This window comes from Phodopus roborovskii, unplaced genomic scaffold (assembly GCF_943737965.1).
Source record: "Phodopus roborovskii unplaced genomic scaffold, PHOROB, whole genome shotgun sequence".
Classification (NCBI taxonomy): Eukaryota; Metazoa; Chordata; class Mammalia; order Rodentia; family Cricetidae; genus Phodopus; species Phodopus roborovskii.
In genome coordinates, this window is record NW_026126646.1 from 5970822 (window position 1) to 5987972 (window position 17151).

The 17151-nt window shown below is 52.6% G+C and overlaps 1 protein-coding gene across 1 annotated transcript in view; it reads right to left on the reverse strand.

The window, feature by feature from the left end:
- Prdm16 (PR/SET domain 16) overlaps positions 1-17151 on the reverse strand; it is a 313627-nt gene that overhangs the window by 197793 nt on the left and 98683 nt on the right. Inside the window, exon 2 of the mRNA XM_051173865.1 lies at positions 11733-12082. Within this exon, the coding sequence (XP_051029822.1) occupies positions 11733-12082 (350 nt within the window). The remainder of the gene's footprint in view (positions 1-11732; positions 12083-17151) is intronic.

The following is a 17151-nucleotide window of genomic DNA, read 5'->3' on the forward strand; positions in this document are numbered from 1 at the left end:
GCTGGAGCTCCCTAAGGCAGCTGGGGTCAGCACACCCAGGATGGACCCAGGAGAGGAACTAACTCCAGGCATCTGTGACCTGAGTTCTCTTTATATGGATCTCCAGCCTGGCTTACACAGTTGTATTTCATGCTGGAGGAGGCTGGGGAGGTCTTGGCCGGCAGCATCTCCTGGGCACCACCCTCTTCAGCACACATCTGGCTGACCCCTCCAGCCTGCAGGCCCTACCTTCACTTCCCTAGGCCATGGGCAGAGGGAGGGAGGCGCCTGCTGAAAGCAGAGAACCAGCCAAGCATCCTAATCCCATCTCCCCTACTCTCCCAGCACTCTCTCAGGGCCTCTGCTGAGCGCAGAGGCCGAAGCGGAGGCTGATAAATTAGTCTAGAGGGAAACAAGGCTGCTTCTACTTGTAAAAGGTCATTTCGACTTTGTTCTGGGTGAGGGTTTATCTCAGCTGCCGCGGCGTCAGACAATGCCCGGGGCCTAAATGGCAGAAATCTTAGCTCTGCTCGTGAAATTACTGTGCTGATAAGACAGAACGGACTTTGGAGAGATCTAAATGGGAAAGGAGTGGATGTAGGTATTTTTGAACGTGATTGAACAGGGATGACACAATAGGGTGTACAATTAAACTGGGCATTAGCCCAGAAGGAGAAACAGCCGGAAAGAATGACAAGGTGGCTCCCGTGGCCCTGCTCAAGGCTGGTAATCCTTGCCTCTGCTCTGCTCTGCTCTGCACAGGCTGGCTGAGGTGCAGCCGGTGACTGGGGGATGAGCACGCACCAGTACATCCGTGCAGCTGCTGCTGCTACCACTGGAAGCTAGGGCCTTCCGAAGGCGTGGATGGCACAGCCAGCCACCGGTGGAGTGCACGGAAAAGTCACAGTGTGCCGGTGGCCTTGATTCAGGCTTATGGGTGATGGGAAGTCAGGACAGGGTGTTCCCCAAGGTGACCCATGACTGTGACCTGAGTGCGTACTCGCACGCACACAAGCACGCGCATGCGCGCACACACACACACGTGTGTGTACATACATACATACACAAATAGACACACATGTACACATGTGTACACACATACATACATACATGTATACACACATACTCACAAACACATACTCACATACAAGCACACCTGTGAACACACACATACACGTACCCATACACACACACACACACACACACACACACACACGTGTACAGGTGACCTAGAATCTTATTTATTGCTTAAGAAAGCCTCTTATGCAGCCCAGGCTGGCTTCAAACTTGCTATGTGGCTAAGGACGACCTTGAACTTACGAAGCCCCTGTTTCTACCTCCCATGAGCTACGGCTAAGGACACGTGCCACCACACCTGGTCTACATGGTGCTAGGAATGTAACTGAGACTCCATGCATCCTGGGTAAGCCTCTACCACTTAAGCCACAGCTCTGTCCCTCACATAGGTTTTAAGCAAAGTGAAAGGCAGATCAGACAACCCTGCCACCATACAAGAAGATGTTGAGTCATGCTATTTCCCAAGCTTCAGTCCCAAAAGACGGCTCTGGGAAGAACTTGCCTGGCCATGGCTGCTGACTTCACTTAGGACAAACTCAATCCTCAGGGGCGGATAGAATCCATTCAGGGTGCCCCGCATAGGCCCAAGTAACTTCTGCCTTCTGCCTGCCTGCACTGAGCAACGAAACACAGTACAGGTGCACCGTAGGTGCTCGGTGGCCCGTGAGTGGCAGTGACACCCTTGTCTTTCGCTGAAGCCAAGGTGGCTGGAATACACTAAGAGCACATGCCTATGCCAAGGGACATGGTCAGTCAGAGAGGCGCTCTGACAAGGCAAGAGAAACTGTCCTCTGCCTGTGGAGGGAGCCCCCGGGCTCATGTCTCAACCCAGGCCCAGGGAGACCTTTTATGGCCCGGAACGCCTGGGCTCTTGTCTGACCCTGTACAGGGGGCAGGAGGGCTCACGAGGGACAGATGTCAGCATGGTGGCTGGGGTTCCCCAGGGAGACACCAGAGGGAGGGCTGCCCTCCTGGCTCATCCTGCTCCTTACAAAAAACATGGTTGGGAAACCAGTACAAATGACTGATGCTACAGTTTCTGCAGCCCTGGTGGTCTGGTTGCTTTCTGCCTCCAAGGGTCAGCCCAGAGCAGCCCAGGCTGTAGCTGTGAGAATGTGCTGAGGGTGCAGACTGAGCCCCTGTGTTGCGTCTGTTACTCCCTGGCCGGCATAGGCAGCACCCTCCAAGCCTTCTGTGTTTTCCAGCCACACACGAGGCTCCAAGATTACCAGACTGCCATGCTGACTGAGTATACACCACCGGCTAGGTCTGCTAGAGGAGGGATGTGGGAGGCATGGCAGAAAGGATACCAGCAGAAGGAGACATTCAAGGAAAGTACCAAGTGCCTACTGCTCTATCGCCACTGATACGCAGATTCTTGGGCCCACACATAGGCATCTTATCCCTGTGGATAGAGATACTCTAGAACAGGCAGGCATTCTGAAAGTGCCCTGGAGGTGGAGGGTATGGGGCAATCACTGAAGACTGTTTCAAAAACTCCAAGGCCAAGGTCCAGGCACTGTGCTATGGGCTGTTGGAACCCAAGCCCCACGTGGTCTTGCCTGAATACACCCCGTCCTCTGAAGTCTGCCCCCTGGGCATCCCGGAGGCTGCTGCAGAAACTTCACACTCATCTTTAGGATGGCCAATGGGGCCTGAAGAATTCTATGTCACAGACACCAAGAGCACTAAGTGGTCCTCGCCTGTCCCAACTGCAGTTCCCACCCAGAGCAGGGTCTCAGGACTTATTTCCACAAGAGAGGAAATCACAGCTCTGGGGAGAAAGTGACACCCAAGGAGCCAGAGCTCAGACTGGACTCTGCTCTGGCCCTGCTGGAACCCAGCCTGGGCCTCACCCCAGACAGAGTCAGACCTCCCCGTGGGGCCTACATCAGTTCCTCACAGTCTCCAAGCCGGGCTTTTCTTTCTCTACCCCTATCAGCAGGCCAGCTTCCTGCTGCCCCAGGAGCTAGGAATGAGGGCAGCGCTGGGGAGGGAAGTGAGTGACCAAGGCACCCCAGCCTGGTTTGTTGAGCCTGGCTTCCTCGGGCCCCCAGTCTTGGCTTCCTCTCAGCCCAAGGACTATGGCAATGTGTTAATCACGGTACCGCTAGTAGAACACCGGGAGTAGGATGGGCTGACGTGGACCTTGGCAGGTGCCCAGTCAAGTCCCTGGTTAGGACTGGGCCTCTCCTTCTGCCCAGTTGGCCCAGCTTGCCCAGCACAGCCACCCCAGGTGACTTTGTGAGATTCATTAATGCACAGCCCTTGTTTTCCTTAAAGAAATGCAGAAGGTGGGTGGTAGGAAAGAAAAAGGGAAGAGTCAAGAGGTTCTGTTCCAGAACATTAAGGGGCCACAGGGAGACTGAGCTGAGCCCTAGAGCAGCCCACCTTTTCCCCTACCCCAGCCTCCCCCTCCGCTGGGACCTCCCACTCCATCCATCTGAACCCCATACTTTCACATGTCAGCTCACAAACAGCATTCCGAGCCTGGACAGGCACTGGGCTGTCACTGGGGTAGTGTGTGAGCCGGATGGCAAAATACCATTTAAGAAGTTGGCATTCGTGGATGTCTCTCGAATATGAAAAGAAAACATTTATTTCCCTTTTTCGCCTGTGAATCAGAACACTCTATTTAAAGAAAGTGCCCTCTGCCGGGTTGCTGCTGAGTTATTACCCCTTAAGGAAGTGAAGGAGAGCCACCGGGGAGGTATTCTTAGTCATTCTTTCTCCTTTTTTTCTAAAATTCCTTATAAACCCAGCTTTCGGAGCTGAGCCTAAGATAGTACAGGATTCCATGGCATTCCTGGACTGAAAATGTGAGGCTGTTGTCAGTGTGCTTGGGAGAGGCGGTAAAGGTTGGCTACCGGGTCCCACAGTTGTCCTTGAGAAATGGCCATATGTGGCTTTCCCCCTAGATCTTGAAGGCATCTTGAGCTCAGCTCTTTACAAGCAAGACACGGTGGGCTGAGGCTGGGAAAGGGCCCCCATGGCATCACTGTACAGTCAGGGTACCGGCTGCATGTATACACCTAGGCACGTTTGCTCAGCGGTGTCCTCAATGGTTTGCACATTTCATTTTTGCACATTTCATTTGCCTCCATAAGCACATTCCTAATTGTCACTGGGGAGAAAAGTAGCCTTCTCTGCAGCAACTAGACAAAGAGAAGTTGCCCTAGGTAGAGGGCCAAGCATTGTGTAATTCTGGGTCCTCAGAGAAAAGGCATAATCAGAAGGTGAGTTTGGCTTTTAGATGAAATAGGAAACAGTATTAAAAAGTCCTACAGCAGTGATTTTCAACCTGTGGGCCACCATCCCTTCAGGGGTCGAATGACCCTTTCACAAGGGGTCACGTGTCAGATATCACACAATCAGATATTTATTCATAACAGTAGCAAGATTACAGTTACGAAGTAGCCATGAAATAATTTCATGGCTGGGGAGGGGGGGTAGCCACAGCATGAGGAACTGTATTAAAGGGTCTCAGCACCTAGAGGCTGTGGAGGGTGTGGCCATCCCAGGGATAGCAGGCCCTTGCTGGCCTCCCCGCCCAGGATCCATCGCCCAGGATTCACACCAGACGGCCCTCTCACTGGTGGAGATATAGAACAAGACAGACCAAGAGTTGAAGGAAAGATAAGGGTCCCTGCCCGCGGGGGTGTAATAGTGAGAGGCAAAGTCCCATTTCCAGAACCCCTGCTGCATGGGGCAAGTCTGTCCTACACATGCAAGCATGTAATTGTGCAGATGTGCTCATCTGTGTCACAGGAGTGTGAGCCTACATGAGTGCTGTGTGCTGGTCTTTCCTCGTGGTACTGAGCTAACACTCAGAACATGGCTGCTGAGGCTGCCTATCCCTGTAGGCAGCATCGCCGGCTGAGCAGTTTCAAGCCCTTCACTGCCCACACTGCACAGGCCCTTATGGCCTCTGTGCCAGGGTACACAGACCATGCCCTGCCACATTGCCCTCCTGCTGGTGGGATTTAAACGTGTGGAGGGCCTCTCCCTCTCCCTTCCTAGGCCAGGGATTATAATCCCTGGGAGCTTTCACAAGGTCTGCTGCTGGATGATTGTGTGCACTCTGAGTCTTAACCCCAAATGCTCTGACAAAGAGATACCAGCCCCTCCCCTCCCAGCGTGAGCCTGGGTTCCTGTGTTGCTAGCAGTGATCAGATGATGCCAACAAGAAGTCAAGAGAGAGCCATGACCCTATACATTAGCTTGGAGGCCAAGATACCTAAGAGGGATTCCAAGGAACACCCCTGACCCACAGGGCCTGATACATTAACTTGTCAACTCCAAATCTTTCTTTGCAAACTGGGTGGGAGTTGTTATATTATACCTCACTCCCTAGCTGGGTAGACTCACTTCTTGGGTGACTTGTATGGACACTGGGTCTGTGGCAAGCTTGCCTCTCATGCCGCCCCAGACCCTGCAACAAGTCCTCTAGACCCTGGAAGAACTGAGAACTTGAAGGCCTTGTAGCCACAGACATCAGCTTAGGAAGCTGATGGACACCCAGCCTTGCTTTGAAGCAGACAGCTCCAAAGGCAATGGCAAAGCTGCTCTCCCCTCATCCCCCCCCCCCGAATCGGAAGAAGACTGGCATTTGTGAGGGAAACACACACACAAGGTTCTGAGCAAGGAGGGCATCACATTCTCACAGCACTGCTTGATGACCTGAATGAGGCCCACGAGTCTGTAAGCTGCCTCCTTCCCAAACTGACCATCTCCACTGGACAGTCATTGTCTGGCCTGTCTGGACTAAACGTTGCTACACACATGAGTCACTGGGGATCTTGTCCAAGAGCACAGGGTGACTCAGTGATTCTCTTTGGCCTCAGGGCAGCACTGTACTCATGGGCTACTCTGGGACAGTGAGGGGCGTCATGCACAGGCCTCTAAACTGAACCCGAACTCCATTTCTCCTGCACTCATTATGGGGCCAGAAAGGGCAGGCAGCTCCTATGACCGCCCTCATCAGAGGGAACTCATTGCTCCCAGGACACAGACTGACAGCAAGACAATGCCTCGTCCTGGAACTCACGGAACTTCTAACTCTGGCTCCTTCAGCACCATCAAAATGCACCCTCAAAAAAGATTCAATCCTCAGCCCCACACCCCAATCCACAACTTCTTTGTCCAAGTCCTTCATGATGAGAGACCATCTAATCGGGTAGCACAGGCCAAGCATGCAGCTGCTGATGGGGGGGGCGTGTCAGCTGGTGGGAATACAAAAGCCTGGTGGGAGGGGTGTTTCCCAGAGTTTCCTCTACCTCCAAGATCGGTGTTAATCCAGGACCTTCAGGGATCTCTATAGGGCTTGAGCTCGGGCTTCTACTCAGAGCCCAACTCACAATATCCTGAGCTTGGTCTCTCAAAGCAGCCCAGGCCAAGAGGATAGAGATACAGGTGATCCCTACCTTAGGTGGTCAGAGCCCAGTGCTGGGACTTTAGTCCAAAACTACATGGGCAGTAGCACGTTGCTCCCAGAGCACAGCCATGCCGGGAGGAAAATGCCTCTGTGTGTGTTTCTAGGGACAAGTTCAGTGGAGGAAAAGGTATTGATGTGAGGGTCTATGAAGGCTGGAAGACCAAGGGTGCTGCCTCAGAGAACCCGGAAGCAGAATCCAGTCCCAACCTGGGGTCCCTGCTGCAGGCCAGGCCACTCCCTGGGAACTAGCAAACATACAATTTATCTCTCCTGTCCTGGGACTGATTTTAGCCTGAGCACTTTGTCCCCTAGACTGCGTGTTCTCAACATTTGGAGATGACGGTTCTTGGTACAGCCATCTAATGCTAAGTCGTGGTGGTTTTAACCGTCTCTTAGAAGACCTTCATCCTGGAGGGGTTTGGGGGCTAGAAGTTAAGACTACACTGTGTGGGTGGGATACTTCGGCCTTCCCTAGGAAACAGACACCAGCCAGACTGCCCCCCAATGCTGCCACCCACCCTTGCCATCCCCCCCACCACAGATCTGTCCCCATTCTCAGGAAAAGAAAGACCAAGAGTCCCTGCAATGTGTAGAGATGGCTGACATGTACATATATAGCACACATTACATTCTTCCCAGCCGACCTACCCAAGGCTGGTGTCTGGAGTCACGGGCTCACATGAAATGTGCACAAGTTTCTCAGAACCTGACCACAGGGCTGGGGGGCTGTTATCACCTACAGTGTCTTCCAGCCCTGACGTCTCTGGTCATTATGGTAACTCAGGGGTCCCTAAGTGATCAGTAAATCTTGACTCCTTCCAAAGACATCTATGGGTCTCAGGAACCCTCAAGGAACTGGCAGAGACTCCGGCAGGGAGGGAAGAATAACTGAGGCCTCCAGGCTGTTTCCCCTACCTTCCAGAGTGCCCTGTTACCTTGGCCTGTTTGTTGATTGAACAAATGAATGCACGTATTAATATTCAGACCCTCGCTCCAGGAAATGAGGCAGTCCACTTGAGCAAATTTGTGAGATGATTGAAACGCCATCAGTTCACGTTAACACCTCTTAAACACTGGGAGACATATTCATCCAGCAGATGATGTTTGTGTGTCAGTCACAGGCTCAACACAGTCTCAGAGAGTGACTCTCTGGATTGACAATTGTGTCAACACAATCTCAGAGAGTGACTTTCTGCAGGAGACATCCTCTACAAGAACACAGTCTAACTCTGGAGAGGAGTGGCCAGTGTCAGTGAGAAGCCTGTCTCCAGTGTCTCCCCAGGTACCCCGCCTTACCCAAGCAAGCTCAGGCACACAGCTGCAGATCCTGCCTGGGGCAGGTGGCCTCCGAGCAGCCTATCCATAGCCCATCCCTCTGGGCTGTCACAGCAGCCATCTCTTAATTAGCAAAATAAATAGCACAATGATAAATGTCATAATTTACTCAACACATGATCAAAATCATTGCTTTTGCAGACCTCGGGGCAATAAAATGCAATCACAGGGTGATTTATTCCCACCGGCAGGGTGAGTGCAAGGCTTCGTGTCAGTAAGCAAGGCGTGACATGGGGGGTGCAGGATGGTGGCCAGATGGAGGAGCTTGGGAATAGGGACAGAGCCCACAGGGATATCCAGGCATTGAAACCACACCCCATACCCACATACAGACCCATCAGCCAGGCTCAGGACATCCGACATGTTTCCTTCCAAAAATGACCAAGAGTCAAAACCTGATGGTCCCAAAACATTCAGGGAAGGGGGCTTTGGGGTCACCAAAGGTCTCCAGGACATTCGAGAGAGGAAAGGCAGAAGAGATGGGCTCCTGAGTTCCCTGTGAACACGGAAAGGGCTAGGCTCAGCCACTGCACCCCTAGCTCTGCTCTGTCAAAGGAAAGTCTACCTGGGGTGGGAGTATCCCCCCACCAGGGACAGGAAGTCAAAGGTCATCACGTGTCACTGTCTGACCCGTGTGGGGGAAAAAGAAGAACGTTTTTCTCTATAGTCACCCCAAACCTCATGCTAGCCAGGCCTCCATACCCATCTCCTCATTTTATCATCTGAAGCGAGAACCTTGCTCCCAGAAAGGACAAAGCACGCCCACAGCATCCCAAGTGACAGTGCGAACATTGAGTCTGGCCTCCATTTCAAACTGGCCGTCCGAAGATCACAGTGTTATTTCCCATGTACATCTCTCCAGAGGACCCAAGCTCTGGAGCGCAGACCGGCCACAGACTGGCGCGCTCCGCTCCTAGGCCACTCCTCGGGGAAGCCAAACAGAACGGACCCTCCTTAGCTTTCATCTGTCATCTCCGCTAAAATGTCACTGCTTGCTCTCTTGCAGCAAATGAGTACCGCATTAATGGTCGCAAAATTCAATTACTCTGATTCACAGAACCTAATTATGAGGGTGAGCGTGAATGATTATGTATGCAATCTGGGGCCATTCTGAGATGACACCCGTGCATGCCTCACACTGCCCTGAGCCTGACTGGAGTGCCCAGCCTTCAATACACTTACACATCACCACTCTCTGGTGGCCCCAGAGGAGAGGAGAGGAGAGAGGCCCAGAGGCCCCAGCCCGTGGCACTCAGTAGAACCCACTTCTGACCTAATCCTTGACTCCTGGAAGCCTCCTACCCAGGAGCCTCCTCTTTTCCTCCCTGGACAGCAGCAGCCTTCCACTCCCGTCCTGCCAGCGGCCCCAAGGATCCAATTCCAAGGATACAACTGACCCTGTGGCCAGCCACCGGGGAAGGACACGAAGCCCAGAAAAGGGTCACAGAACCAGGTGACGGCTGCCCGAACCCGCAAAGAAAACAAGGTTTGATGAGCTAGGGCTAGCTGTGTCTAGAACACCGTTCAGGGCATTGCCGGGGGCCAGCTGTTTCCAAGCACCTTCATGAAAGTCAGCTAGCTGTCAGGCCACAACCATGGGACAGAGCTCTTCACAGTAAAATTGGGGGTGGGGGAGGTACTCACTCTCAAGTACCTATGCAGGGAGAGAGTAAACAATGCCGCAAAGGTCAATAAGCCCCGGGGAGTGATAGTGCAGCAACCTCAACCTGTGCCTGTACCGGCCCGGCTGGCCTGGCACCCAGGCACCCAGGCACCCAGGGAGCCGCTGTGATACCGGGCATTTCTTTAAAAAACAAAATCAAACAGAAACTTGTATCAGCCGCAGAGCAGACAAGAACAAAGTCACTCCAAGGTCATCCAAAGAACTACCTATTACCAAGGTTTGTTTACCCTCCAAGCATCTAAAAGCTAGCCTACTGATTAAACAGTGAAGATCTTTTAAGTGCAAGTGCGTTAAACAAATACCCTTCAACCGTCTCTCAGGCACACCAGCAGGGAAGGGCAGAGAGGCCCTCCACAAAGCCAAATCCAACTGAGCCCAGAGTACTCAACTGCCATGTTGTTTCAAAACACTCTCCTTGAGCTGCAAAGCAGTGTGTGCCCACCAGAAGGACAGGATCCTCCCCTCTCCTGCCTCACCTGGTGCCCTGGTCCAGCCAGTCAGGCCCAAGGACGATCTCAGCCTTGGTCCCCATCCCCTGCCTCTGTTACCTCTGGTGGTTACAGACCTGACAGGTTAGCTACCGAGCTACACAGTTCCCACCATACTGGACTATTTATTGTGAAGCCCAACTCACCCATCTCCCCATGGTCAACATGGCTTCTCACCTGTACCCTCCGAGCTCTGTGTAGAGCAAGGGGTGGCTCACACTCAGACGAGAGTCCCAGCGCCCTGATAAGAAACTAAACACGGCCCTGTGATAAAAGGGATAAAAGGGGCCTCGCAGCACCTGCCTTCTGAGACACCCAAAGGCCCGGGCACTCAACCTCAGTTGTGCAGGGCACATAACAGTGTATGAATGTGATCTAGCTACCACCAGCAGATGCAGCAACTCCCCTAGCTCTCACCACTATGTCCCAAAGAGGTTTTACATATGACGGGGACCAAGGGAAATCCTTGGTGCTTGTTAGAGCATCCAGAGGTTCCCAGGGTCTGGAAGAGGAAATTATCCATAAGAGGACAATTTATCAGTTTCTCGGCAGCTGTGGAGTCTTGGTGAGCACAGTCTGGAGACTCTAAAATAGCCAGGGGAGAATGCCAGGCCTTAAGTCTTTCCTCACTCTGCAAAGAAAACCAACGCCGGCATCTGCTTGGAAAGTTTCTCAAGGTTGTCCAGGGGCTGGGAGAGGCAGAGAGGCCGGAGGAAGATCCTTGTCCCACCTGACACCCACCCCCAGCACCACGGTTAGGGAACCACTGTAGGCTAGCAGGCTTTCTCCCTCCCCTGGACCATTTGCCCTTCCTGGCACTGACCTCCACACAGGCACTTGTGAAGGTTGTGAAACACCAAAAAGAATCTGGATTTGCATTCCTGCTTTCCACCCAGGCAGGCTTCCTGCCAAAACCCAAAACTACCACTGGAAACATCCCTGTGGGCCGCAGGAAGGCCGGGGCCTACAGGAAAGCGTGCTTTTGTGGTATTCTTACTTCCCACGAAGCCACCTTGACAAGCACCCTCAAAGCAGGGCTCAGTGTGCCCCCACAGCCTGGGTGGACACCTCTGGATACTTCTGGTTCAGACACACTCCTAGCACACCTAGATTTTTAGCACTTTCTCACCTAACACACAATCCTTCCCAACCCACCTGCACAGGTTAACTCACACGAGCTCCAGCCCGCAAAGGTCCACGAGGATGTGGCAAGGAATTTTAGGCAGGCAAGACTTCTGCTCCCTGATCTGAGAATGGGTTTCCCCTTAGGGCTGGTCAGGAGCCTTGCCAATGTGTTATAGTTTGTGGGGGGCTGCATAGTCACCAGGCCTGCTTTGTAAGCTGCCTCAACCTGATGGAGACAGAATGGCTTTCTCAGCATTGAGCGGCTTCTTCTGAAACACTCAACTACCCTGTAATGAGGGTGGGTTCGCACCTCCGTCCAGTAGGAGGCATGAGATGTTTTAAAACATGAACTCATAAAAGACACATTTCCGGGAAGAGGGTGCTTCAGCCGTCGGGGCTGATGGGCGTCCAAAGGGACCACAATGTTTTCTGAGTCACGTCATGCGAGCTGCTGGATAAAATAACCCTGGGAAATGTGACATTCGAACGAACGCTCTCTCTCCAACAGACCGAGCCTTCTGCCTGGGGCAGTGGCTGCACCAGCTTTATAAATAGATTGAACACAAGATAAATGGCCACGATCAATCATGCTCAGAGTGAGCATACTCACCTCCCATCCAAAGTCGGCCTCCTTCAGTGCGGCCCGGGGAGCCACCACGTAGGGGCCAAGCCTCTCCCCAATTTCCAACTTCCGCTTGGCCCAGATCCCCAGACCAGCTCCTGGGATGGAAGATTCCCGCAACTCGAAGTCTGGTGGGATTGGAATGTCTTCAGGAATGTAGACAGGAGCCTCGTAGGGCGAACCCTCCTTAGGGGTGAAGTCCTCGCTGGCTGGGAAGGGGGATGGCGGCCCCATAGGGATGGGGGACAAGATGCTGTCCTCCGTCTCCTCCTCGGCACTCTGGCCGGCCAGCAGGTCCGGGTCGGGTTCATACATATTATTTACAACGTCACCGTCACCTAAAGAGATAATGTAGCATCAGCTTCCGTAGCAAGGGACCCCCCCAGAGATGCGGCCCTCATGGAACCCGAGGGCACCAGAGGCCCAGCAGAATTCCAGCTGCTACCCCTTGCCTAGCAGATGCCACCTCTGCACCACACTGATCCTGGCAGCAGGCATGCAGTACCAGCGCTTTCCAGGGAGGAGATTCCCACCAGGCTCCTCTAGGGACCAACATACTACAGGCAGCACAGCCGAGCTGTCCCTCATTTTTTCACTGTTTCCAGATATGTTAGAGGAGGACAGCTTCATCTCTGCAGCCACCTGAGGATGTGCTGCCCAGCCCTGCAGCCGGGAAGCAGAAATGGGGAGACAAGGCTGCCGTGGGGAAGGTGAAATATTTGCTGTGCCATTATTCCAGCGCTTGTCTGTGGCCTCAGAGATTAGGGAACCCGGATGCTTTGAAGAGAATTCAGAACCTGAGCCCATGTGAGATTTGTTAAAAATTGCTACCCCAAGTGCAAAGCTACTCCAGACATCACACTGGGGTAGCCAGATCCTGTATGGGCGGGGCGGGGGGGGGGGGTTCTGCAAGTTCCTGGTGACCTGGAGGCAGATTAGGAATAGTTGTGGCCATGGACACGGTACCTGAGAAGCAAGTCACAGGACTGAGCAAAATGAAGAGGTGTCCCCAGGTCATCCCCAGGGGGACGGGGCCCTTGGAATATAAAAGGGACACCTTGGCACACTAATAGTGAGAGGGCGGAAAGGAAAACAGTCTCATTCCTAGTATGGAGCCCACAGCACCACAAACAAGGCTTTAAAACCAACAAGGACTCAAGCAGCCAGAAGGCCAGATCAGCGCAGACCCCCAGTAGCACAGATAAGCAAATGATGAGACCAGGGTCTATCTATGGGGAGCATTACGCACACCTTGTTGCAATGCAGACAGACTTCAGAAGCATACAAGCTGCCTCGAATGCTTTGGGGTGTGTGGGTGTGTCCTATAGCTATTTTGAAACACCCAGCATTTTCTACTAACCATGCCATCTTACTGCGCCCAGGAATACCGACATTCATTTTTCCTATGTGTCTAGCTTCTTCCCTCTCCATGTCCTTCCCACATAGCGCTGGCACCCTGACTTGACTATTCCCCAATGCCAACAGCGTGTACACACTGTAAACACCACACTACAGCCTATAAATCCCTACCCATTTCCCAACGTGAAATTGCACGATGCCTATAAAGGTTCATTCATTTTCCAGTGTGCGCATGCGTAGGAACACCGCAGTGTCTTATCAATACGAATCGTTATTTGTCCACCAAGACTTTAAAACTCGCATTATGTAAAATGGAAGGCAAATACCATGCTTCTATCTGTTAAGGTTGGGAGGGGCTGGGGAATGACTGTTAATGGGTGCTGATTCTCCGGCTGGTGGTGAGAATGTTCCAGAATTAGAGATAAAGGTTGTTTGCACAACACGGGGAAGTGCAGCCAGTGCCACTGGGTTTGCGTGCTTTCAAATGGTTACTTTTTCTGTTCTGTGAACTTGACCTCACTCAGTCAGTGAGGAAAGCCAGAGGTGCGGTGTAGCAAGGCAGGAAGGGCCCTCACTCAAGTGTGCTGATCCCTGATCTGGATCTCCCAGCTCAGGTTCATCCAGCCACTGGTCTGCTGGGCTGTGGAAGTCACCCAGGAGCCATGCCCCATGCCCCTCCCTGCTCTTTGACGTTGGCTGGTGAAATAGAAGCCTCCGGGGAGACAAGAACTTTCAAGTACAAGAAAAAACGATTTCAGATTCCCCATGCTGGCTGCAAACAAACCGGCTGGGGAAGTAACAAAATGTTTTCTTTCAAAAGAAACCAAAGTCTCGGGGAAAAAAATCATGCCGATAACACTTATTTAATTTAGCAGCATTCACAGAAGTAATGACTATGTTTTAAGTGGCCAACGGTTCCTTTTTAATTGGCTGGTGGGGTCCTTTCAGGGACTCAGCGACAAGAAGGCAGCAAGACCTCCTTCCACCCCAAGGCCCGGCGTTGTTTAGGTTTGAAAGAACACCCCCGTAAACCTTCCCATTGCCTGTGTGCGGCAGAAAGGTAAATTAGAAGGGGGGGTAATTAACAAGCCACCTTATTATTCAGAACTGGTAACTGCACAGAGCTCACAAACAAAATCACGCCGGAAGCACATGTTCCCCACGAAGTGCTCCTTAACTCCTTCGGTGTGCCGATGCCATTGCCTCCCCAGAGCGGCTAGGACGCAGGTCAGACCGGCACCTCAGGAACTCTGAGGGGTCCAGGTTGGGAAATGTCCCCATGCGGTATATGCTCACCTCAGGGCTACCTCTTTTCTCCTTTCAGTTTGAATTCTATCTCCTCAAACCCCTCACCTACTCACAGAAACCACACTTTAATAAAGGCCCACTTAGCTGGTGGCCCAGCAAACAGCTGGAGAAAAGGCAGTGTTTCCTGCCCATTAGAGGCACGCCTCTTGTGCCCACCGAGGAGGTTTAGAGACACTTCCTTTCTTTGCATTCTGCTGTCCCCTGCACTGGAGACAGAGACAGAGAGAGAGAGGGGAGAGAGAGAGAGAGAGAGAGAGAGAGAGAGAGATAGAGAGAGAGAGAGAGAGAGAGGGAGAGAGCTCTTCATTCATGGGTGGGCATCGAGGGACAGGAGGCCTAATGAGTGTGTGCAGAACATGCTTTGAGAGAGGTTTCAGGAGGGGAAGTAGTCACCTGCTCTGAGTCTTGGAATCCTGGGGGATCTTGGCATGAGTCTCTCAGGTTTTGGTGGGGCGAGGAGTCTTACGTTCAACTTAAGAGTTATGCCTCCCTTCCTCATGAGCGCCAGGCAAGATGTCCTCCACGGTGGAATCCCCTCTGCCCAAAGTGGGCAGTCATGTCCCCACAGTGGGTACCTTTCACCCAGCCACCGCCTAGGTCACAGCAACGGCAGGTGCATTTTCCTGGTCACGTTCTCTTTCAGGTAGAAGGGCAGTGCCAAGGCCTTGGGTGCTTTGTGGCTGTGTCTGGGAGATCAGGTGTCTCCGATTGGTCAGGAGGCCTACTCTTTTTTTTCTTTTTTTTCAATCTGGACCTTGCAATGGCTTCATGCTGAAGATTCTTGGCTGGGGCCCGTCATTCATAAAATGTGAAATGCCTACCAAAATGATAAAAGTGGGGAGGGGAGGGGACACGGAGCAGCAGGAAGAGAGGATCAGCATGAACTTGGCTGGCCCTCCAGCCAAATGGCCCTGAGCCGGAGCCAAGTCTGTTTTTAATGCTGGAAACACCTGCTCGATGCCCCAGGGCCTAGCTGAGCCTATTCCTGGTGAACTCAACACCAAGTCCCTCTGAGCATCATGCCAGCCAGTGTTCAAGAGACCATCATGATGACCCTAGGGCATGGAGGAGACCTCAGCTTCTCCCCAGAACCAGGGAAGCGTGGGCTGAGCGTGGGCTGAGTGTGGGCTGAGAGCCACTGTGATTATGTCTTTCACCCTGCTCTGGTTCCCAGTGTTGGGTTTCTTCCAACCTCTCTCACCCAGGACACAAAACCCCCGGCATCTCTTCACACACCCATTGAAGAGCAAACATGGATGGGATGCTAACTAAGGTCTAGGAGAATGAGAAAGAGAAGATGCTTGGGACAGTTTGCTAAACAACAGTGTCAGCCGTCAGCAGAGGGGCTGCCATGGTATCTCCCAGGCTGGGGCTCTGTATCAGCCATGCCAGTAATATCTATAAAGGGTAATCACTGGCTGTCCTGCCGCCAAACAGGCAGGCTCAAACCTTACTCGGTGACCACAGGGAGTCGAGGGATTTTCCTCCAGATGATTGGTATCTGGTTATAGTTCCTGTTTTAGGCAGGGTAAGGGTGACACTGGCAGGGATGGCAAGGGAAGTGTTTTCTGCCCATCAATCTGTCAATCAGCCGCAGCAGCAGCAGTGTGTGTGTGTGTGTGTGTGTGTGTGTGTGTGTGTGTGTGTGTGTGTGTGTGAGCAGAGATAATGGTGCAGAACCTTGAAAAAGGCCCTTGTGGCCAGGACAAATCCACCCTCCACAAGTCCACTGCCCTCTGTCTGGAGGGTTCTGGAGAAAAATAAAAGATGGCAGGATGCCAGAAGCCCCTAACCACATGCCTAGAAAGCACTAGATGCAGGCCCTGGGGTACCCCATGGGGCCTGGTATCTCTGTGGGTGATCTTCACTACTGGAGGTGGGACCTCCCCAACGGCAACTACAGGCCTTAGCAGGCACCTCTCAGTCTCCTCAACTCATTTTCCTCTCAGGACACCTCCAACTGCCTATGAGAACATTCTGACTTCGTTCTGTACCCCAAAGGTACCACACAGCCTACTCCAGCTCACGGGGCACACGCCCATGTCAGCTGTTCCCAGAAAGGAAGACACCGGGCTAACACCTCCAAGTCTACCCTCAAGAGCAAAGAAGTCAAGCCACTGTTCACTTGGCTCAGCAAGGACGACATAGTTCTCTCCTGGAAATGGAGGAGGAAGAGAGGGGGATCAGGACAGCAGGGCAGGGCCTTCTGAAGAAGACACAACTTAAGATCTGGGGTACCCAGACAGGTTGGTAGGCATGATACTCACTAGGAGGTACAAGGTGTTAGGATGGGGACAAAGTGGCCATTGATGATCTGCATCTTGACTGTGGTGGAAACACAGGCTCATCTTGGGACACAGACCAGTGTGCACAGCACATGTTAAGAACACATCCCTTGGGCGATGCTCAAGGAATGGGATGCAGTATGCAGTGCCAGAGCCTTGCAGAACTCCACAGCTGCTGCAGATGTGAGGCAATCTCACTGACTGTGTCCTTGGGTCCTTGCGTTGTTCTTTATAACTGTGTGTGAATCCATAGGTTTATTTTTTTTTTTTCAGTTAACTTTTCTATAGAAAAAGGAACTTTCTTCTAAAGCATGATCCTGCCATCCCGTGTGCAAGGTTGTGCACCCTCAGCTTCTGCCGGTCTCACTGAGCAGATCTCCCGCCTAACTCGGGAATTCCTCATCCTACCTGGGATCAACCGGAATGACAGACTAGGGTGATAGGTGTGTGCTAAA